A 23,982-nucleotide genomic window follows, 5' to 3' on the forward strand; every position below is an offset into this window, starting at 1 on the left:
TATATATATACACATATATATACATATATATATATATATACATACATATATATATATACACATACATATACTCATACATATACATACATAATGTTACACACACACACGAACACACACATGTGCTCAGGGTTGCGCTCTTACTCGCATCCATCCATCAATACATGTTCTACCGCTTGTCCCTTTCGGGGTAGCGGGGGGTGCTGGAGCCTATCTCAGCTGCATTCGGGTGGAAGGCGGGGTACACCCTGGACAAGTCGCCAGCTCATCGCAGTTCTTACTTGCATCTGACCACTAATTGGTCAGCTGGCAAGAAGGCAGCCCCTCGGTGCCCCAGTGGGCAGTCTAAAGGGACAGGCTTCAGTCTGAGCGGTGGTTTTCCACCTGGCACAAGTGTTTGACTTGCCTCCATTCAATAGCATTAAATTATTTTGAGACATTAAAAAGTTTCTCCGTTCATTAGTATGAAGCCATTCTCAAATGTTATCATAAACAACACTGTTTGCTTATTTACAAAAAAGCAGTATTAAATATATTGATCCATAAAAAGTTATTAATAGTAAGATATGTAAGCGCATAATCCAAAGGATGGGGAGAAATGTAGTTAAGATTTACGTTGTGGGTGTTTAGTTGATGACAAGTACAATAGTGGGAAAAGTTAGATCCATGTGTGACTCATTTTGACAACTGCAACACAAACAGGCAACCTGACGTTTCCCCCCATCTTTCTCGGTGCAATTAACTCGTAACATTGAAGTTTTAGTCTGTTTTAATCACTAATTTTGCAAAACTCTCATACAACTCGACAAGGCCCACTACATCAAAAGTGCAACAAAACAGGACTTTGATAGCAAAACCAGGCCGTCATATGAATGGTTAATTTGCTCCATATCTTATTATTGTAGGCTGCGTGAACTTAATGCCATTATTCGAAAATAAATGGTGTTTTAGGTGGATAAACTCACGTCGTATCTGGCGGCATACATCGTCCAAGGCGCTGGAAAACCAACAGGAAATAGGAATCCCTTTTCTGCTCTTTCGACAACTTTTCTTGTAAAAGTTAGAATTACAAAACCGTCGTTAGTGATTTTCGGTAGAAAAACAAACAATAACTTAAAAAAAATCCAACAATCACTTCCTCAGTCGACGCGGCCTAAGAACGCTGAAAAAAACCTACCTTTTCCTTACACACCTTTATCGTAAGCCACGCCCCCAAATACCGAGCTGCTAAATGAGCTCCCACTTTTAGTTACTAGTTAACGAATAACGATATTGATTAACGCTTTAATTTATATAATTCAGAGAGGAGACTTTATTCATCCATTGTATCTACTTGACCATTACTTTGACAGGGGTAGACAGATACAGTAGATCAAATAACTATTACGTATCAATACCAATGTAGTATCTCGATATCGCTCGATACTGCTCTGTTACATTGTTGATATTATATTTATACATTTATATATTGCTTACCGTCCCTGTTTTTAAACAAGAGTGTTTTGAGCTTTCGTATTATGTATCACAAGGGAATAGTTATTAGTTTACTTTGTTGATATTGTTCATTGTCTTACATGATTACATTTTTGTCAACAAGGTTAACAGTGTATGTTTTTTTATCTAAATATTTGTCTTTTGTTTTATTCTTTATAATCACGGTCAACAAAATAGAAGCAAACATCACAAAACCATTCAAGGAGATTGACCAATTTCAAGTAAAACGTATCAGTATCGGTAATACTGTCCCGGCATTCATAGGGTATCGGATCGATACCAAGTTGTGCAGTACCGCCCACCACTGCTGTTTGAGGCAGTCGGTAATTAGACACACCTGTATAGATTTCATATCATTTTTACTCAAGACAATTATTGCCATTATAATGTTGCTTTTTTAAAATTATTGTAATATTTTTTTTCTTTGTGTCAGGGTGTTAAATTATGGATTTAGGTGTTGTTTAATATGTTATACTTTTTCAGGTGGTGAACATTTACGGAGGGCGAAATGGCTCAAAGTTAAAAAGATAAATTAATACTTATGTAGTTACTTAAATGTGGTATTAATTAATTAGGTCATTAAATAAATCGTGAAATAGTTATATTAATTAAAAAAAAGGTTTTGTATAAAAATAACAAAATACATTTAAAAAATCTTTAAATAATTACCTAAATGTGTTATTAAATAAATCATGAAATAAATCATGAGAACATGTAATGAATAAGTATTTAAATCGTGAAATATTTCAATTGAATCATATCATATTTAATTAAACCATGAAATAAATAAAAAATATTTAATGATTCAATGTAATTACTGTAAATTAATTGATGATATATTTATGAACACGTTTATGTATTTAATTCCAATTTTATTTTATTATTGACACATTTAGTAGTTATTTAAAGATGTATTAATATATTCAGTTTTGACCCATTTCGCCCTCCATAAACACAAAACTATTATTGAGGCTTTTGATGATTAAACAAACCTGCAGCGATTTCATATTGTTTTTACTCAATTATAATGTGGTTATAATGTGATTTTACTTATTTTATTACTGTGTAGTATTTTTTTCTTCTGTGGGTCAGGAGGTTAAATTATGGTATTATGTGTTATTTAATATTTTATACTTTCTCGGGTGTTGAACCACATTTAATGTAGGGCCAAATGGGACAAAAATAAACATTTACGTCTTTAAATAATTAAATGTGTCATTAATTAATTTAATAAATCCTGAAATAATGAAATCCATATACAATTAAATCATTGTACAATTAATCATGAAATGCTTATTTATTACATGAATAAATTAATCAAACTATAAAGTAATAAAGGTAGTAATTAATTAAATGATTAAATGTAAATGTACACTAAATACATTTGTAAACACATTAAATGTCTTCAAATCCAATTATGATTAATTAATGACACATTTAAGTAATTGTTTAAATATTTATTTATTCATTTAAATTGTACCATTTGGCCCTCCATACACATAAGACTATTCATTCTTGCGGCGACCAGTGTTGGGCAGACGCAGCTGCAGTATCAAGTCATCACCACACGATGTCCCTCTTTCCTAATATAAAGCGACAAAGTGCCACGGTAAAGCCGGTGATAAATAGCCGCAGAAACAGGGCTTGGTTCTGTGAGTCCTGATCCACATCCTAGCTCAGACTGCGACTGGAGAGAGCCGCTGGCAGGAGGTATTTTAGGAGCATCACTTCCGCTGAGCGTATGTTGGACTCAAGTATTCTACTATAGCTACTAAAAACAACTACCACAGCAACAAAAGAAAGGACAACAAAATGGGACGTTCCGCCAGTCCAATTTTTCTGGCTATGCTGTCCTTTTGCGTGTGCGGAAGCGTCGAGGTAAGACCACTGTGACGCAAACATTTTGTTTATTTATTATTATTATTACACATTCGACTGCGGTATTGACATTGAGCAATGTGGTCCTCTTGCATGCAGTTAGTAGTTTTATTGCTGAGGTTTAATTAGTAAATGCATCCTGCAGCTACAAGAGTGATGACACAACACATTCACACACACATTAAATAACTAAAAATGTGACTGTGCACAATTTTGATTTCAAATGCTCTCTTAACGTACACATAGTCGTGATATAGCTGACAGCAGAGAGGTTATGAAATGTTGTCTGCGTCAAGCAGGGGCCTGCATCTGACATGGAGGATGGTGGGAGGATGGAGATCAAACAGCATCTCCTTCCTCCCCATCTGCTCTTGTCAGGTGGGGGTGCTTGCACCTCCTTAGAATGGATGCCTGTCACGCATATTTAACATATATAATCACAGTCCTCCTGCATCACAGCGTGTCCTCGAGCTATACCAGACATTTAAAGGCTGTGGTACATGAAATATTGCCAGATTCACCATTATAATGTGGGCCATATATACTGTGTGAAAGAACATGGGGTCAACATATAGGCATCCATCTTCATCAGTATGAACATTAGAGAAGTATAAAGTAGAGAAACGCAGATCAATGGCCTGCTGCGACCTCTCTCCCATCTTGTCTCCACTTACAGCAGGCCCAAAGCTCTATGCGCTCTACCATTATTACCTCCTCCAAGGAGGATAGATAGATAGATAGATAGATAGATAGATAGATAGATAGATAGATAGATAGATAGATAGATAGATAGATAGATAGATAGATAGATAGATAGATAGATAGATAGATAGATAGATAGATAGATAGATAGATAGATAGATAGATAGATAGATAGATAGATAGATAGATAGATAGATAGATAGACAGACAGATAGATATGCGTTAGGTCAGGAAAAAACACAGAGGCTATTTCATCCCTACAAGCCTGTTTCGCTGGTTTCTCTGCTCTTCAGGGGATTTTAAATCCTCTGAAAAGCAGAGAATAGCAAAAAAGCTAGTGTCATTCATTATAATCAGGATTTTGTTTTACTTGTATCTGTTTTTTATGGACCCCCAATAACCATCTATGTTAAGAATTCAAATTCAAAATACTGGTGGTACTCGGGTACTGTGTAGAGTTTTAGTCAAAGTACCTAAGATAATACAAACACAGTTGGTATGGTATGGTACCTATAAACACCTAAGTCGCTCACACTGTACACAGAACACACAAGGAAGACATAAAATATACTTTAATAATAAGACTAAATACAAGAGTTCAACGAAAAAGGGACTCCTTACTCTTTAACTCTTTACTTGTATCCCTGGGGTTGTCCTGCACACTGTGGAAAGGGTGTTGCAAGAAAGGCAAAGACAGGGTAATTTCGAGGAATAAGTCTCAAAAATGAGACCACTACGCTTGTTATAGTAGACAATAATTTCACATGTTCAAAGTTACTATCTTAAACCCTTGATGATGATCCCAGCCTTTTACCAGCTTGGACTTGCCTTGCAATGTGGATTTCTTTGCTAGGCACTCAAACAGTATTTTCCCTCTGTGCTCACTGTGGCTTGTGTTTACTGACCAAAATTTTTTGTTCTAGTATATGGTTATGGTATTAGTTTATTTCGAACATGTATACAGTTACAGTATGGTATATTACATATGTCCTCTTTCTCATTACAATATGACAAAAAAGGAGTAGGAAGAAGCACAGCTAATGTACCCCTTTTCCGTTTCATAGCAATTGCTAACACCTTTTTTCACTTCCTGTGCTCAATTTGTAACATAAACAAGTAGATAAATAATGATGAATAAATGAATAAATAAATAATCAATAACATTTTCATGAATAAATAGATTTTCTAATTTTTTTATTAGGTTTCATGATATTTTTTTTAGGATTCTTCTTCCTTGTACTTTGTAAACACAAACTGGATCTTATTATGGTAAATGGGTTATATTGTATAGCGCTTTTCTACCTTCAAGGTACTCAAAGCGCTTTGGCACTATTGCCACATTCACCCATTCACACACATTCACACACTGATGGCGGGAGCTGCCATGCAAGGCGCTAACCACGACCCATCAGGAGCAAGGGTGAAGTGTCTTGCTCAAGGACACAACAGTCGTGACAAGGTTGGTAGAAGGTGGGTATTGAACCAGGAACCCTCAGGTTGCTGGCATGGCCACTCTCCCAACCACGCCACGCCGTCCCCATTAGTACATTGTTTGACTTATTTGTGGTCTTAAGTGTTGTACTTGAAATCAAATATGTTTAGTTATATTTTTTCCCAACATATAGGCATCCATCTTCATCAGTATGAACATTAGAGAAGAAGTATAAAGTAGAGAAATGCAGATAAATGGCCTGCTGCGACCTCTCTCCCGTCTTGTCTCCACTTACAGCAGGCCCAAAGCTCTATGCGCTCTACCATTATTACCTCCTCCAAGGAGGATAGATAGATAGATAGATAGATAGATAGATAGATAGATAGATAGATAGATAGATAGATAGATAGATAGATAGATAGATAGATAGATAGATAGATAGATAGATAGATAGATAGATAGATAGATAGATAGATAGATAGATAGATAGATAGATAGATAGATAGATAGATAGATAGATAGATAGATAGATAGACAGATAGATAGATAGGACCCATTTCTCTTCTTTTGTTGAGAACAATTGTACATTCTTGGGTAGCAGGTTAAAGACTTTAATTATTTTAGTTGATTGCTAATGCACCAAATCATTGAATTTCGATATGTTTGATTTAATAAATAAAGTGTTTGAATGTTCTCTATAACTGACATTTTGTATTAATCTAACGGATCTTTTTTGTAACATAATTAGTGAATGAAGTGTACTTTTGTAATTATTTTTCTATATTTCCACACAATAACTCAGATATGGTAACACTGGTGAGCTGTAGAGAATATGCAGTGATTTTTGGTCCAACCATCCATCCGTTTTCTACCGCTTGTCCCTTTTTGGGGTCGCGTGGGGGTGCTGGAGCCTATATCAGCTGCATTCGGGCAGAAGGCGGGGTACACCCTGAACAAGTCGCCACCTCATCGCAGGGCCAACACAGATAGACAGACAACATTCACACTCACATTCACACACTAGGGCCAATTTAGTGTTGCCAATCAACCTATCCCCAGGTGCATGTCTTTGGAGGTGGGAGGAAGCCGGAGTACCCGGAGGGAACCCACGCAGTCACGGGGAGAACATGCAAACTCCACATAGAAAGACCCCAAGCCCGGGGATCGAACCCAGGACCTTCGTATTGTGAGGCACATGTACTAACCCCTGTTTCACCGTGCTGCCCTGATTTTTGGTCCATAACATCCATCCATCCATCCATTTTCTACCGCTTATTCCCTTCGGGGTGGCGGGGGGCGCTGGAGCCTATCTCAGCTACAATCGGGCGGAAGGCGGGGTACACCCTGGACAAGTCGCCACCTCATCGCAGGGCCAACACAGATAGACAGACAACATTCACACTCACATTCATACACAAGGGCCAATTTAGTGTTGCCAATCAACCTATCCCCAGGTGCATGTCTTTGGAGGTGGGAGGAAGCCGGAGTACCCGGAGGGAACCCACGCAGTCACGGGGAGGACATGCAAACTCCACACAGAAAGATCCCGAGGCCGGGATTGAACTCACGACTACTCAGGACCTTCGTATTGTGAGGCAGACGCACTAACCCCTCTGCCACCGTGCTGCCTGTCCATAACATATTTTGCATTAATTATTATTGAGGTATTTTTGCCACCTCATGGCAATAAATACCACTTGTTTTTTTAATTAAATTAGAAAAGGCCATATCCATCCAGGCAGGGCTTGTTATATATGCGTGTGTGTTTGCGTGCGTGTGTGTGTGTGTGTGTGTGTGTGTGTGTGTGTGTGTGTGTGTGTGTGTGTGTCATCATGGTGATGTAGCGCGTCCTGGCTGGATGTAACTTTGTAAATGAAGTTTGTTTCACTTATTTAGTGTCACCACCTTGATTTTATGTGTGATGTTAATAGTTCTGTTGGTTCAATGGTGCAGAGGAATGAGTGAAGGCAATTCTGGAAGAGTAAGTCACAGGAGAGGAGTTTCATGTCAAATGTCCTTTTTTCTATCCAAAATATGATGAGTGAACGCAGACGGCCGTCTATCAGTCCCGAAGAGGGCATCCGTTTGATGTTTATTTATTAGCCATCTTCTACAGTGATTCTGTAAACGTGGGGATGGGTCACCATTCATTCTTAAATAATTTGCCATGTTTAAGAGCCTTAGAGGGATTACTGTGACATGGAGGAGGAGGAGGAGGAGGATGAAGAGCGGTAACACACACAGAAACCTCCCCGTGAAGGTTTATGTTCTGAAGATTACACGGCGAGAGGGCCGGCTAGCTGGATTACCCGGAGTATTAGTCCTAATAGAAGTGTCAGCTTGCCTTGATTTACTCAGCATGCAGCTGAAATGTGTGAATGGGACGCATTTGTTGTGATCTCTCCTTTTGTGTTGCGGCGTTTAATTTTATTAGTTAGCGCTGCAATCTGGAAAAAATACCATCAAACATTTGTTTAAAGATGACTGTAATCATGTCACATTTTGTAGCCAGATTGTCCTATGATTAATGTTCGGTTATGGCGTCACTGAACTGTCACAGGCACTCGTCTTGATATGAAAGGTCATCTTTGTGTAGATGACAGGCGTTATTATCACCTTCACGGTCAACTTGGGAACTTGTGAAGCACAATTGAGTTCAACATTAATGGAGAAGAGAAGAAGCTGTCAATGTGTCAGACTCCATTCAAGGTCATCATTTATTGCAGCTTTCTGGCATGTTCTAAAAAAGTATGTTGTATATACCACATACATCTGTACTGTACGTTTAAAAACTCATTCCTTGTCTTATCTTAATTTCCCCTTGGGGATTATTAAAGTATTTCTGATTCTGATTATTCCGTTCAAATTCATGGTGTACTTGAGCTGGTTTTGACACCAGCCAATCACATGCAACATATAGAGCAGTGTTTTTCAACCTTTTTTGAGCCAAGGCACATTTTTTTCATTGAAAAAATGCGGCGGCACACCACCAGCAGAAAACATAAAAAAATGAAACTCAGTAGCCGATATTGACAGTATAAAGTTGTTCTCGCAAGTGTTGGATATGAATTCAAACCATAACCAACCAGGCATCACTATAACTCTTGTCTCAAAGTAGGTGTACTGTCACGACTTGTCACATCACGTCGTGACTTATTTGGAGTTTTTTTGGTGTCTTCCTGTGTGTAGTGATTTATGTCTTGTCTTGCGCTCCTATTTTGGCTTTTCCTGTTTTGTTGGTATTTTCCTGTAGCAGTTTCATGTCTTCCTTCAGCGCTATTCCCCGCACCTGCTTTGTTTTAACAATCAAGACTATTTAAGTTGTCGCTATCCTTCTTTGCAGGGACATTGTTGATTGTCATGTCATGTTCGGATGTACTTTGTGGACGCTGTCTGCTCCACACGCTGTAAGTCTTTGCTGTCGTCCAGCATTCTGTTTTTGTTTACTTTGCAACCAGTTCAGTTTTAGTTTCGTTTTGCATAGCCTTCCCTAAGATTCAATGCCTTTTCTTAGCGGCAATCGCCTTTTGTTTATTTTTGGTTTAAGCATTAGATACCTTTTTATCTGCACACCGTCGTCTGCATATTGTGATCGCGACAAACCATGTTCCCGACATCTACAAAGCAATTAGCTACTTGCTGCCACCTAGTGATATGGAAGAGTATAACATGGTTACTCTGCCGAGCTGTAGACAGCACCGACTTTCAACAACGGCACATTTGCAGATCATTATTACTGATTTGCAAAAAATATTTTTAACCCAAATTGGTGAAATTACATAATCTCCCACGGCACATCAGACTGTATCTCACGGCACACTAGTGGTTGAAAAACACTGATATAGACCAACAATTATTCCAGCTTCCTCCCACCTTCCAAAGACATGCACCTAGGGATAGGTTGATTGGCAACACTAAATTGGCCCTAGTGTATGAATGTGATTGTGAATGTTGTCTGTCTATATGTGTTGGCCTTGCGATGACGTGACGACTTGTCCAGGGTGTACCCCGCCTTCCGCCCGAGTGCAGCTGAGATAGACAGGTAATAATAAACACAGGAGGTAGTAGTTTAGTTATTGTTTACTACTGTTTTACTCAAACAATTGTATGTAATGAAACAAAATATTGAACTCTTTTAAATATTGTGTTGATATTGTTAAGCTGTCAATGGGACTTTGAAATGGAAAATTCTCCAGTTAAATCATTTGATCGGAATTGGTATCGGCCGATCTCACCAATGGATGATCGTATCAGAATCAAAAGCATAAAACCCTGATCAATAACGGCCCGAATGCTTTCCTAATTTTTGTTTCCACTGGGTGTAATGGCCAGGTGTTGTAATATTTATGTCTTTATGGGGGTACACATGACAGCATATTAGATTAAACAGTAAAGATGGAGGGAGGCTGCAGGCGTATCAGGACAAAGTGTCCTAGCAACCTGAGCATGATTGAAGAGAAACGTGATGTTCCACTCGGGGAGAGGGGAGGAAAAAGGAGCTCGTTTTAAAGTGGCTGAAAATGAAATAAAAATGAGTGAGTCACAAATGTAGTCGCCGTACAAGCTCCACCCCCCACCTCTCCATCCCTACCTCCGTCAACAAATTGGCACTTCCATGTACAAAAGGGATGTAAGGCATACAAAATCATGCACCTCCCACATCTTTGGCCTTTCAGTGCAATAACATTTGGGGAGGCAAGCAGATTTTTCTCTTACTTACACACTCACACACACACACACACACACACACATATACACACCGCCCTACCCTTACTTAATTAATTTCAGAGCCAGGAGATAATCGGGTTCCACTAATGGATTCCTGTGAGCTTGGTACTACGCTACTATATCCGAGTGCCAGTGGGCATCAAACACACCATGTTATTGTATCACATGTCTTACCTCCTGTTCTGTTTCTGGCTTTCCCTCCAAGGCTTGGAAGTACGCACACGCACGCACGCACACACAAGCGCAGTGAACCTTGTCTTAAACTTGCAATGTCATTGTGGGGAGGAAAATACTACACTGCGAAGAAATATTCATGTGTGGGAATAGTTGTGCTTTTCCCAGAGGTGGAAAACGAGCAAATAACATACATAAACACAACGGGATTTCCTTCCCAATGTTGCAGGGTGAAAATGAAACAAAGGATACTAGGTTTCAGATTAAAATGATGTTGTGATTTAATCCCACATATATATATATATATCTGTGGTTGCTCAGTTCGCTTGCATAACACTTATGAAATTATTTAAAAATAATTGTATTTCTTCACGCAGTATTTGATTGCCTAATAGACGTGTTGCACTAATTGGACACTGTATTAGGTATACCTTTACCATTGTAATATGATCCAATTCCAATATGCTGCCTTTACAAATATAATGTACATTTTGTTTCATATTTGTGTCAGATGTTAGCAAAAGCTACACTTTATCACGGTGTTAAATGATGATATGAGTTTACAGGGTGTGTATTCAATAGTTTTACAGCCTTACAGCAGTGGAAAAAGGGATATTTTACTTTCTGGCTTAGAGAGGTTGACTTAAAACAGCGTCAGCATTTCCATTGTGACACAAATGAGCAATTTTCGAGAGAAAATATATTTCCTCCTACAAAAGTGTATGTTTGTTCGCTGACTTTTCTTTTTGGTTTATAGAGAATGATGGAAGAGGGTGGGGCATTAATTGTAAGCAGGCAATAATTAAAAAGGATGCTGCAGTGTGTATGAAAACTCATTATATAAAACAACATCATAATTTAAGTTAAATTTGTTATAATGATTTGGAGTGCAGGAAAAAGTTCTAAAACAAAGTGCTCTTTAACCAAATGGTCATTTATAGTATGAATACCGTAGCAGTAGAACCAATGTTGTAATACCAGAGCAAACTGCTCAGTCAGCATTGACACCGCTGATGAAACAATGTGAAATTTTAAAATAAGTAAATAAAATAAATGGACACACGGTTAGAAAGCCTACTATTTTATATATTTTGCGTTTCTTATGCTTTACTGATAAGAGTGTTCTGGCGGGCGTTGTGGTGTTCTATTCTGTTCACCGTAAAATACCTGTGTGTCATATTCCTACAAGTATATATATATATATATATATATATATATATATATATATATATATATATATATATATATATATATATATATATATATATATACATATATATGTAGATACATACAGTTGCGACCAAAAGTTTACATACACTTGTTAAGAACATAATATCATGGCTGTCTTGAGTTTCCAATACTTTCTACAACTCTTGTTTTTTTGTGATAGAGGGATTGGAGCACATACTTGTTGGTCACAAAAAACATTCATGAAGTTTGGTTCTTTTATGAATTTATTATGGGTCTACTAAAAATGTGACCAAATCTGCTGGGTCAAAAGTATACATACAGCAATGTTAATATTTGGTTACATGTCCCTTGGCAAGTTTCACTGCAATAAGGCGCTTTTGGTAGCCATCCACAAGCTTCTGGCAAGCTTGTGGTTAAATTTTTGACCACTCCTCTTGACAAAATTGGTGCAGTTCAGCTAAATGTGTTGGTTTTCTGACATGGACTTGTTTCTTCAGCATTGTCTGCACATTTAAGTCAGGATTTTGGGAAGGCCATTCTAAAACCTTAATTCTAGCCTGATTTAGCCATTCCTTTACCACTTTTGACGTGTGTTTGGGGGTCATTGTCTTGTTGGAACACCCAACTGCGCCCAAGATCCAACCTCCGGGCTGATGATTTTAGGTTGTCCTAAAGAATTTGGAGGTAATCCTCCTGTTTCATTGTCCCATTTAAAGCACCAGTTCCATTGGCAGTAAAACAGGCCCAGAGCATAATACTACCACCACCATGCTTGACAGTAGGGATGGTGTTCCTGGGATTAATGGCCTCACTTTTTCTTCTCCAAACATAATTCTGGGTATTGTGGCCAAATAGCTCAATTTTTGTTTCATCTGACCACAGAACTTTCCTCCAGAAGGTCTTATCTTTGTCCATGTGATGTCAGATGAAACCAAAAATTTGAGCTGTATATCGATCACTCTGAGAACGCAGCTTGTTGGTTTAATGTGCACAATTGAATATTTTAGTTGCAGAGACTAATACTAGTAATGTGTTTATATACATTTAGATTGGGGTATGTCCTTTCTTAATGGTGAAATATGTTATTATCTCTTGTTTTCATGTTAGCATTTAGGCTACCGAGCTAGCATCAGTCCGTCTGTGAGTTTATCTAAGTGCGGCTTTCAATCACGGTTTTCGTTCATTTGAATTTTAAACGGTAATACTAACAGAGAGTTTTACAGTGGTTATCGTTTACTGATTCCCTATATGTTAACAACACTACAGCAAGTGTAACTTGCCTGAGTTTGAGTAGCACAACCAACATTTTATAGTGCATGCAGGGGTAGATAAAGCTTCTGGATGCGGACCACTATTGACACTATAAATGCAGCTATCGACAGGTCATTTGTTTGTAATCCAGCGAACTAGTAAATGAGTATTGTATTGCCAACCCACCAGCCCTAAAATGCCAATGGTACGTTCTTAGTTCTTATTATATATACTAATATAATTTTTCCTAATGAGTACACTCACTTATACACATCACACTCTGGACAGAATGGTTTGTTTTAAACTGGTATATTTGTTGATACAGAATGAAGAAAACAACATTGGTGGATGTCTATGGTCTGCTTGCCCTTCTTGTTATCCTTGTCAAAGCAAGCTCTTTGATACATGTTGTGGTGTGGTGTATCTTTCATATATTTGTATATGTACAGTATGTTTGTCCCTTAGAAGTATTGATACAGTATAGTGTCTTAGTCATCCTGTTCACATTCAGCTTAGGGGTTCTGCATGGCAAAAGTATCAATGGTCACACCCAGCATTGCTCGTCTGGTTTTTACAGAGCGGTTCAATTCAAGGGCAAAGAAAGTCGTTTGGTTCTGCAGCAGCAGCCGGTCAAGGCTTTTAAAGGAGAGCCCTTTGAAAACATCTGCAGTTCAGCGATAACACTTGTCTCTCATGTCCGTCGGAGGGGGGTTGGGGGCGGGGGGTTGGGTCACGTATAAATAGATTGAGGGCTGACTTGTGAGGGAGGTTTTTGCTCTGGCACAGTGGATGAGTTGAAAGATGAAGGAGTAGAGAATGAGAAAATATAACTGGTGGAGAATGTTATGTAGGCTGCAGGGCGGAGTGCATGCTAATGGAGACCAGCCATGTTTCAGCTCTAGATCCAGCAGCTAGCAAAGTGTGCAAATCCATCTTTGTCATGAGCATGTATTCATAGGTGGATATGAAATTAGATAACTTGAAGAAAAGCAGAGCAGCAAAATGTAACATCCTTGGCCTGCAGGGTTTGGGGATGATGCAATGTTGTTATTCTACAAACGTTTGTACATGGACTACATTCACACTACATGGTTTGATGCTCAATTATGAGAGTTTTTTATTGATTCATTTTGAATGCACACATAAAAGTGCAGTTTCAATGTTTATGATGATATTTCAACTATATTCTGTAAAATACACAATAAAGTGTGTTTTATCCTATCACTCGATTAATCGAACAAACAAATTGACAGATTACTCCATTAATAAAATAATCGATAGCTGCAGCTCTTTTTGCTTTTAAAATACCAGTAGAGTGGAAAACAAGTAGACTTGATATGCTTAATTGTGTTTCATTTTATCCATTAAACTATATCCAATTGTATTTACAATCCACAAAGTATGGGAAAATACCGTTTAAACAACACAAAATTCCACAAATTCAGCCAGCCATTTTGAATATTCCGCTTTGAACGTCTTTGGTAATTTCAATAGCTTTGACGTCACTGGAGTAACACTCCTGCACTCTGACAATAGTATCAGATCAGTCATACGGGAAATAAGCCAACATTATACAGACATGTGCTGTCTATCATTCACAATCCCAATATAAGATATGAACAGTATGTTTTTCTTTTTTATGCAGTCAAAGTTGTAAATAAATAAATACATAAAAAGTCCACTAACAATATATTCAATGGGGGCTCCCTATTCCGCCCACAAAACCCTCTAAATATCCATCCAAAACCCGCCAACAATACTCTTTATACATATGGTGACCTGAATATTACCCAACTATTAGCGATGTTATTATAAGCGCTAAAGCAGGCAAACTATTTCTTAGCGGTGCAATGATAACAAACAGCTAAGTAGCCCTCTGCTGCCTTTACTGTGAGCCGGCATCGATGTCCTGCTGCTCCTGCATCATCGCGTCTCGGCTCGTCAAAGTTATTCTAGATTATAAATCATGATTTAGGAGGATTTATCCATAAATCTAGAAGTTGTTCATCTGTGACATTAAATTCATACCCGGAGATACACACAACCGAAGAATATGTCTGCAGGGAGACGTTTCCTTGTTAACCCTTTGTGTGCATCATGATTAATTCTTCATCTAAACAGGAATATAAGGACATCCTATCATTCGGCATTGAAGTAAGTGCATAAATTGTACAGTAAGCAATCGTTTTGTTTGTTTTACAAGTCACTACTGTATATACTTTGTGTTCTATTGTGCTGTATTAATTTAAATTGTGATGTTTGTTAACTTTCCTTACAGCACAACTGCTTCATGTTTTGTGCATTTGAGGAGCTTTTGAATACTTTAATGTTATGTTCATTTGTATGTTTGTTTAGTACTATGCAGTCATTTATGTACACTACCGTTCAAAAGTTTGGGGTCACCCAAACAATTTTGTGGAATAGCCTTCATTTCTAAGAACAAGAATAGACTGTCGAGTTTCAGATGAAAGTTCTCTTTTTCTGGCCATTTTGAGCGTTTAATTGACCCCACAAATGTGATGCTCCAGAAACTCAATCTGCTCAAAGGAAGGTCAGTTTTGTAGCTTCTGTAATGAGCTAAACTGTTTTCAGATGTGTGAACATGATTGCACAAGGGTTTTCTAATCATCAATTAGCCTTCTGAGCCAATGAGCAAACACATTGTACCATTAGAACACTGGAGTGGTAGTTGCTGGAAATGGGCCTCTATACACCTATGTAGATATTGCACCAAAAACCAGACATTTGCAGCTAGAATAGTCATTTACCACATTAGCAATGTATAGAGTGTATTTCTTTAAAGTTAAGATTAGTTTAAAGTTATCTTTGTTACATACGACAAGGGGAAGGAGACGGCACGACAACAGGTGGTCTAGCTCAACGGGTTTTATTTGAGCTTGATGATTACGTAGGGTGTGTATGCTACTATGTGTGTGTATGCAGTGCTATGTGTGGAAGTTAACCAAATATATGTTACCAGCGGTTGTTGTAAGTGCGTGTTGGTTTTGGCAGCAAACAAGTCCAGAATGGGCGAAGCAAAAGAGGTTTGGGATCCAAGCGAGGGGTCGAAGGTCGAGGAAGGCAGTCAGAGTCCAGGGGGAAGATCGGCAGGTGAGGCGCACAGCTCACTGCGGAGACACGGAGGTACTGTGGGAACAGGAGATGACAAGGACAAATAAGGACTAGGCACGAGGGAGACAAAGTGAGCAAAAGAGAGAGACACAGGTGAGGAGCCAGAGACGTGAAGCTTACTGAATCAGAGCTACGTTCCGGCGTGGAGGAGTCAGCGGAGTGAGCCTTTATGCTGCTGCCTCTCGTCAAGACCAGGTGTGTGTGTGTTGATTGAGGATTGCCTCTAGCTGTGGAGGCGTGTGGGGGCGTGTCCTGCGGTGCTTGCAGCAGAGCCTCTAAGTGCTGCTGCTGAGGAGGGAGAAGCAGACTGGGCGTGCGCCGTAACAGTGCCCCCCCTCTTATGAGAGGCTCCCGACGAGCGCCGGAGAGCTCCAGGGTTGGCCTGATAGAAGTCCTCCAGAAGGGAGGGATCAGCAAGGTAGGAGGCCGGCACCCAAGGTCTATCCTCTGGACCATAACCCTCCCAATCTACCAAAAATACCAGTCCCCTACCTTGCCGACGGACCCCGAGGATCTCCTTGACGGTCCACACTGGGTCACCGTTATCCAGAATTCTAGGAGAGGGGGGGGTAGGGTCAGGGGAAGAGAGTGGAGAACTGGAGACAGGCTTAATCTGGGATACATGGACCACCGGATGTCGCTTCACAGAGGGGGGAAGAGACAGTCGACAGTCTAACAGATGCTGGATTGATGATGGCCTCCACCGTATACGGTCCAACAAAACGGGGTGACAATTTACGGGATGGTACCTGTAGGTGGAGGTCCTTGGCCCGTAACAGGACTTGTTGTCCAGGAGTGTAGGATGGAACCGGAATGCGCCGCCGGTTGGCACTACGGCACATTCTCTCGGAGGCCCTCAACAGGGCAGCACGGGCGGTCTTCCAAATCTGACGGCATCTCATGATGTGCCTGCGAGAAGAAGGGACGGCCGCTTCGGCCTCCTGTTGGGGAAACATCGGGGGTTGATAACCGAGGGAGCACTCGAATGGTGACAAACCGGTGGCCGAGCTCTTCATAGAATTGTAGGCAAACTCGACCCAGGGTAAGAATTTGCTCCAAGAGGCAGGTTGGCGGGCGGCCACACAGCGTAGCATGTTCTCCACACATTGGTTTGTCCTCTCCGCTTGCCCGTTAATCTGTGGGTGGTATCCTGATGTAAGACTGACCGTAGCCCCAATCCCCTTACAAAATGCCTGCCACACCCGGGAAGTGAACTGGGGGCCACGGTCAGACACAATGTCCATGGGTATGCCATGCTGCTTGACCACATGAGTGGTAAGGAGGTCGGCCGTCTCGGAAGAAGAAGGAAGTTTAGGCAGAGGAACAAAGTGCGCGGCTTTGGAGAAGCGATCAACGATGGTAAGAATGGTGGTGTTACCTCGGGATGGGGGAAATCCAGTGATGAAATCCAGCGCGATGTGTGACCAGGGACGACCGGGGACAGGAAGGGGGCACAGTAGGCCCGCCGGCGGTCTGTGGGAAGACTTGTTGCGAGAACAGGTACTGCATGCTGCGATAAACTCACGGGTATCCATAGCCATTGATGGCCACCAGAACCGCCGGCAGATGAAAGAGAGTGTGCGCTGGAATCCCGGATGGCAGGAGACGATGCTGGAATGCCCCCAGTCCAGAACTCTGGGACGTAGCTCTCTGGGAACAAAGAGCTTGTTGGGGGGTCCGCCCCCAGGTCCGGGATTGGAGCGCAGGGCAGCCTGGACCTGGTTCTCCACTTCCCAGGTGACCATGCCGATAATACGGGCCGGAGGAAGGATGGGTTCTTCGGAGACGGTGCAAGCGGGCTCCTCCGAGAATTGCCGGGACAGGGCATCAGCCTTAGTATTGCGGGAGCCCGGCCTGAACGAGAGGACATAGTCAAATCGGCAAAAGAATTGGGACCAGCGGGCCTGTCGGTCATTCAGCCTTCTAGCGGACCGGACATGCAGGAGGTTGCGGTGATCCGTGAGGACCTGAAATTGGTGTTTTGCCCCTTCAAGCCAGTGTCTCCACTCCGTTAAAGCATCGTGGACTGCCAGCAGCTCCCTGTTACCGGCATCATAGTTACGTTCTGCGGGCGAAAGGCGTCTGGAAAAATAAGCACATGGATGGATACTGTTGTCCAACTTGGAGCGCTGAGACAACACCGCCCCAATCCCGGAATCGGAGGCGTCCACCTCCACAATAAACGGACAGTCTGGGTCAGGGTGAACAAGGATGGGGGCGGAGACAAAACTCCTCTTGAGGCTCCAAAAGGCCATCCCGGCCTCTCGGGTCCACTGAAAGGGAATGTTTGTAGACGTGAGAGCATGGAGTGGTGCAGCCAACTTACTGAATGAATCGTCGGTAAAATCCCGCGAATCCCAGGAAGCGCCTCAGCTCCGTCCGAGTAGAAGGCTGGGGCCACTCCACCACTGCCTCCACCTTCTTGGGGTCAGCCTTGATGTGACCTCTTTCAATGATAAAGCCCAGAAAGTCAACAGATGTTGCGTGAAACTCACATTTCTCGGCTTTCACGAAAAGGCGGTTCTCCAGGAGTCGCTGAAGAACGAGGCGGACGTGTCGGTGATGCTCCTGTAGATCTTTAGAAAAAATTAGAATGTCATCTAAGTAAACGACAACAAACCGATCGATCATGTCTCTTAGAACGTCGTTCACAAGGGCTTGGAAGATGGCAGGTGCGTTGGTGAGTCCGAACGGCATGACTCGGTACTCAAAGTGGCCCAAATGCGTATTGAATGCCGTTTTCCACTCATCACCCTCCTTGATGCGCACCAGGTGGTAGGCATTACGTAAATCCAACTTTGTGAAAATGGTGGCAGGGGCAAGGGGCTCAAAAGAGGAGCTCAGGAGGGGTAGTGGGTACTTGTTCTTAACGGTAATGCAATTGAGTTGTCGGTAGTCAATACAGGGTCTTAAAGAACCATCCTTCTTGTTAACAAAAAAAAACCCCGCTGCCACCGGAGACTTGGATGGGGTGATAATCCCGGAGGCGAGAGACTCTGAGATGTAGTCCCTCATGGCTTGCTTTTCAGGGAGAGACAGATTATACAGGCGGCTGGATGGGAGGACCGCGTTGGGGATCAGGTCGATCGCACAGTCGTAGGGTCTGTGGGGCGGGAGAGAAAGAGCTTGTTCCTTGCTGAAGACAGCTGCCAGGTCATGGTAAGCCAAAGGAACACGGGAGAGATCGGAAGGTGGTGAAGTGGGCTTGGGTTTGCAAGGGGGAGATGCTGCCGACCTGAGGCAGTGCGCGTAACAGGGGGTGCTCCATGCCAGTATCTTGCCAGATGACCAGGATATGTGGGGGTCATGTTGACAAAGCCAGGAGCGGCCGAGGACAAGGGGGGCTACTGGGGAATCCAGTACCCAGAGGCTGATGGTCTCAGTATGGTTGCCCGAGAGGGTCAATGACAGGGGTATAGTGCGGTGTTTGATGGGGCCCAAAGGGTGTCCGTCCAAGGCTTGAGCAGAGATGAAGGTATCAAGAGGAACCATGGGGATCCCGGCTTGTCGGGCGTAATCCAGGTCGATTAAACTCTCGTCGGCCCCGGAGTCCAAATAGGCCCCAACTGATAATGTCCTTGAGTTCCAGGCCAAGGTTGCGGGAAAAAGTAGGCCAGGATCCATTTTTTTTCTTTCTAAGGTGGGTACGGCGGTATGGCTCACCAGGATCCCCCTTGGTTGAAGAGCCAGATCCTTCGGTCGTGAAGGACAGTGGCGGATAATGTGGTCCGCTAGGCCGCAGTAGAGGCAGAGACGTTGCCGGAATCTTCTCTCCCGTTCCTCGATTGACAATCGAGACCTGCCTATCTGCATCGGGTCCGTAATGGTAGTAGGAGACATAAACGGGGGAAATGTCTGTCCTGCGGGGCATCGGTCGGCAGGTCGGGGTAGGGGTGTCGATGTGAAGCTGGCGGAGGTAAGATCTCTCTCTGCGGCACGTTCTAGAAGTCTCTGGTCGAATAGCAGGGCCAGTTCGATGAGCTCACGGCAGGAGGAAGGTCAGTCCCGCAGTATGCCGTCCTTTATGGTCTCGCTAAGGCCTCTCCTGTAAGCGCTCTGTAGTGCTTTGTCTCCCCATTCGCTGTCAACTGCCAGAGTGCGGAACTCCAGCGTGTAAGCGGCCACAGAGCGGGAGCCCTGCCGGATGCCGTGCAGCCTAGCGGCAGCGCCCCCCGCATCGGCTGGGTGGTCGAAGACTGCTAGGAACTCAGTTCGAAAGGCAATGTAATCGGAGCTCAGTCCCAAAGTCTTATTAATAGCTGCCGTGGCCCACTTCAATGCTGGACCCGAAAGCAACGAAAACATGAATGCTATCTTAGCACCATCGGTAGCATAACGAGACTGTTGGTGTTGAAAAATGAACTCACACTGCACCAGGAAGCCTCTGCAAAGTTCAAAATCCCCCTCGAAAGATTTAGGTCTGGCAATCTTGGGTTCCCGAGGTTGAGGCTGTTCTCCTGTGGAGGGTGTTGCTGGGGTGCCCAGGTCAGGCGTGGGGGGTGTTACCTGGCTTGGACTGAGGGTGTTCAATCTAGCCAGCAGACTAGAGAAGGCGACGTTCAGATGGTCCTCCAATCTGGAGAAACGGTCTTGGTGTTGCTGGAGTACTGTCAGCATGACAGACATCTCAGGTGTCAAGGGGGCTCCGGACAGAGGGGTGGCCTGAGATCTCCGCGTGCCGTCTGGTTCCATCATGGCCGAAACGTACTGTTACATACGACAAGGGGAAGGAGACGGCACGACAACAGGTGGTCTAGCTCAACGGGTTTTATTTGAGCTTGATGGTTACGTAGCCTTTATGCTGCTGCCTCTCGTCAAGACCAGGTGTGTTGATTGAGGATTGCCTCTAGCTGTGGAGGCGTGTGGGGGCGTGTCCTGCGGTGCTTGCAGCAGAGCCTCTAAGTGCTGCTGCTGAGGAGGGAGAAGCAGACTGGGCGTGCGCCGTAACAATCTTCATTGAAAAGTACAGTGCTTTTCCTTAAAAAATAAGGACATTTCAATGTGACCCCAAACTTTTGAACGGTAGTGTATGTGTAATTGTATGTTCACTCTGGTTCATACTGGATTTGACAGTACCGCCAATTAAAGCACTTGGAGCTTTTGATGCTACTTCCTGACTCCCGTATTCATTTTGGATGGAGTTTGGCTTGCTGTTGACTTGTGTTCACTTACACAAACAAGGGAAATAGTACTGTAGACGATACCGATACCTATGAATTTCCACGATTCCCGATACTTATTTGATACCAAAATAAGAAATAATAAAAAAAACTGAACCAATGTACTTTTAAATTCTCTACTTGATTGAAAACTGTTTCAAACCGTCGAGTATTAAAGATGACTATGCTTCAACATATTTTTGCACATAATTTAAATTGCAGTAACTATGTTACATATGGAAGGAGTAGACGGCACAGACACAAGGGCGTGGTATTTAAACTCAAGGATGTATTATATATATATATATATATATATATACTCTATATAAATATAATAACAAATAATAAATATAATAAACTAGGGTATGGAGTGTGACTAATCCAAAAGGGGTGTATGTGTGTGTGTGACTATGTGTGTAGATTAGCTGTTGCGTGTTACCGGGAGGTGTTGTTCCAAACTCGGAAGTCCAAGAGGGCGAGGCTGATTTGGGAAGTCCGTGAGACAGGCGAAAGGTCCAGGGCGAGAGAGAGAGGCGTCAGAGTCTGTGTCCATGCGAGGGGGTCGAGATCCGGGAAGGCAGTCAAGATCCAGGGTGGGGGGGGGGTCCAAGGAAGCGAGACGCACAGCTCGAATCCAAGGTAACGGAAGGAAAACGGGACATCAACAGAAGGTTAAGTTCCAGTGAGGATCCTTGGCTCCACTGGTCTTTATTCAGCTCGCCCTCATCAGTCCCAGGTGTGCTGATTTCCGGCGATTGATTGCAGCTGTTAGCTGCCACCGGTCTGGTGCACGCTCGGAGCTGCGCTCGGTGCAGCGCTCGGTGCAGCGCACAGATGAATGCGCACTGATGCGCGCCCGGACCGTGACAAACTAACTATACATTAAAAAATAACATGCAAACAAACAATACTGTGTCTATAAATATGGTCATAAATAACAGTAGGCAACTATTTTGGCATGGAGTCTTCACGAACACACAATATTGGTTTTAATTGTTCTTCACTATGGTGGTAGTGTGAAGTCATCATGTAATTTGTAATGAAATAGACTAATAAAAAGGCTAAAGCATATATTTGACAATAAATATTTTTCTTTATTTTTTTCATATCTTATTTCATTATTTTATGAGGTGGCGACTTGTCCAGGGTGTACCCTGCCTTCCGCCCGATTGTAGCTGAGATAGGCTCCAGCGCCCCCCGCGACCCCGAAGGGAATAAGCGGTAGAAAATGGATGGATGGATGGATGGATCAACATCTGAGCCTTTTTTAATAACGTTATGCCGTTTTTGCTCTATTTTTTTAATTTTTGAAGGTGTTTTTTGGTTTAATTTATTCCTTTAAGTGTTGATAAATGACAGAAGAGTGTCTCTAAGTTGTTTTCTGAGCACTTACACAAGTGGTAATGCACACTCCCTGGGCTTGTGGAGGCGGATCTCCGCTCTGACATGTACGGTGAATACTTTTATAACCGCTTGTATTTAATGACCGAATAAATGTGCAAGATACACCTCTCTTTCACTTTTAATATGTTTGGCTACTCGCTAAATATAGTAACAACACCACATCACAGATCATTCCTGCTTTGTCGTATTTTCTGGCAAACCAGGCACGTGCAGAATGAGGTGTGTTGTGAAATGGAGTTGCACCACAGCTGCAGTTATGCTACACTGCGATGGTTTCAACATAATTTGTTTATGAGCGAGGGCCAACCGGAAGCGCCAAATCCGCATTAGTGACCGAATTCCACAGATAGGTGAACATATGGAAACACTGGATCTATTTTTCTAAGAAAACAATTGTTCTTCTTGGCCGCTGACGATACTAAAAAAAAGCAGGTATCGATGTATTTTCTGCCTATTGGTATCAAAATATCAACACTTTTGACAACCTTAGTGTGTACACATCGTTAATTTTCATCCTGTTGTACAAAAAGCTAATTTCTCAATTGCTTTATTTCATGCACACATTCAGCACAGTGGCTGCTATAAAGATGGCACACAGTCCAGGCTGCATCAATTATTGAAGGCCGTGGATATGTCTCAGCTCCCGCCTGTCACGCACCCTTTCAGCAGCATTTGCTACTCTCCACCCGTTATGTCCTCTCCTCAGCAGCCTCTCAGTTGGACAACCAAACTGGTCTATACAGAAAACCCCCCTTGTCTGTCTCCTCTCCCACCAGCGTATCCGCCTTACCCGCTCTGGCTCCTTCGCAACATCCCAGAGGAGCTTGTTAGCCGCGCCCTGTGCACTACTAGATGCTCCATGGCCAGTGACATTTTTCACTTTCACTTGCATTTTTTGATTTTGCTTTAATTATTCATTCAGAAAACTTAGTTTTTATTACTTGCACTGACTGAGAAAGTCAGATTGTCGTATAAACAGGTGTACAAAGATTCTTACCTTTACTCCTATATGCTTGTATGATTTGAATGATTACATTGTCAGTGCAATAATACATTCTCAGGAGGTCTCTGTTGCTATACTATACATACATTTATAGTTTAAATATCTTATAAAGGTTAGATTCAAATGGAAAGAGATTAATCCAGAGAGATTCCATGTTCTTATTAGAATTTTTTCTGAACAGAGAACTCAAATACTAACCAGCAGTTTTCATGCACTAGCATGAACTTTTCATTAGATAAAGACACATTTTCAAAAAAAGCTGTCCACCTCATCTCCCTTGAGACACATTGTTCCCACAGTAATTGACTCAGTGGTCAGTGGTCAATCCCGATGCTGCCAGTGGTTGACCCGGCATGTTTCACACACACTTTTTGTACAGATGATACATTCTGTACAAAGCTTGGTGTTTGCAACAAACTGGAGCAAATTGTGTTTGT

At 42.1% G+C, this 23,982-nt stretch overlaps 2 protein-coding genes across 8 annotated transcripts in view; one reads left to right on the top strand and one right to left on the bottom strand.

The window, feature by feature from the left end:
* The window catches only part of st14 (ST14 transmembrane serine protease matriptase), an 85,135-nt gene extending 83,909 nt beyond the window's left edge, over positions 1 to 1,226 (bottom strand). Inside the window, exons 1-2 of one of the 2 annotated variants that reach the window (XM_062063176.1) lie at positions 1,175 to 1,226; positions 963 to 1,047 (exon numbers count right to left, since the gene is read on the bottom strand). In XM_062063176.1, the coding sequence (XP_061919160.1) occupies positions 963 to 983 (21 nt within the window). In that variant the 5' untranslated portion in view covers positions 984 to 1,047; positions 1,175 to 1,226. The other variant, XM_062063175.1, reaches the window with a different exon arrangement.
* A 1,904-nt stretch (positions 1,227 to 3,130) lies between these two features.
* aplp1 (amyloid beta (A4) precursor-like protein 1) overlaps positions 3,131 to 23,982 on the top strand; it is a 120,882-nt gene continuing 100,030 nt past the window's right edge. For 4 of the 6 annotated variants that reach the window (XM_062063177.1, XM_062063180.1, XM_062063178.1 and 1 more), the window contains exon 1: positions 3,131 to 3,369. In XM_062063177.1, the coding sequence (XP_061919161.1) occupies positions 3,304 to 3,369 (66 nt within the window). In that variant the 5' untranslated portion in view covers positions 3,131 to 3,303. The remainder of the gene's footprint in view (positions 3,370 to 23,982) is intronic. The other 2 variants (XM_062063179.1, XM_062063181.1) reach the window with 1 other exon arrangement.

Source organism: Entelurus aequoreus, linkage group LG11 (assembly GCF_033978785.1).
Source record: "Entelurus aequoreus isolate RoL-2023_Sb linkage group LG11, RoL_Eaeq_v1.1, whole genome shotgun sequence".
NCBI classification, from domain to species: Eukaryota; Metazoa; Chordata; class Actinopteri; order Syngnathiformes; family Syngnathidae; genus Entelurus; species Entelurus aequoreus.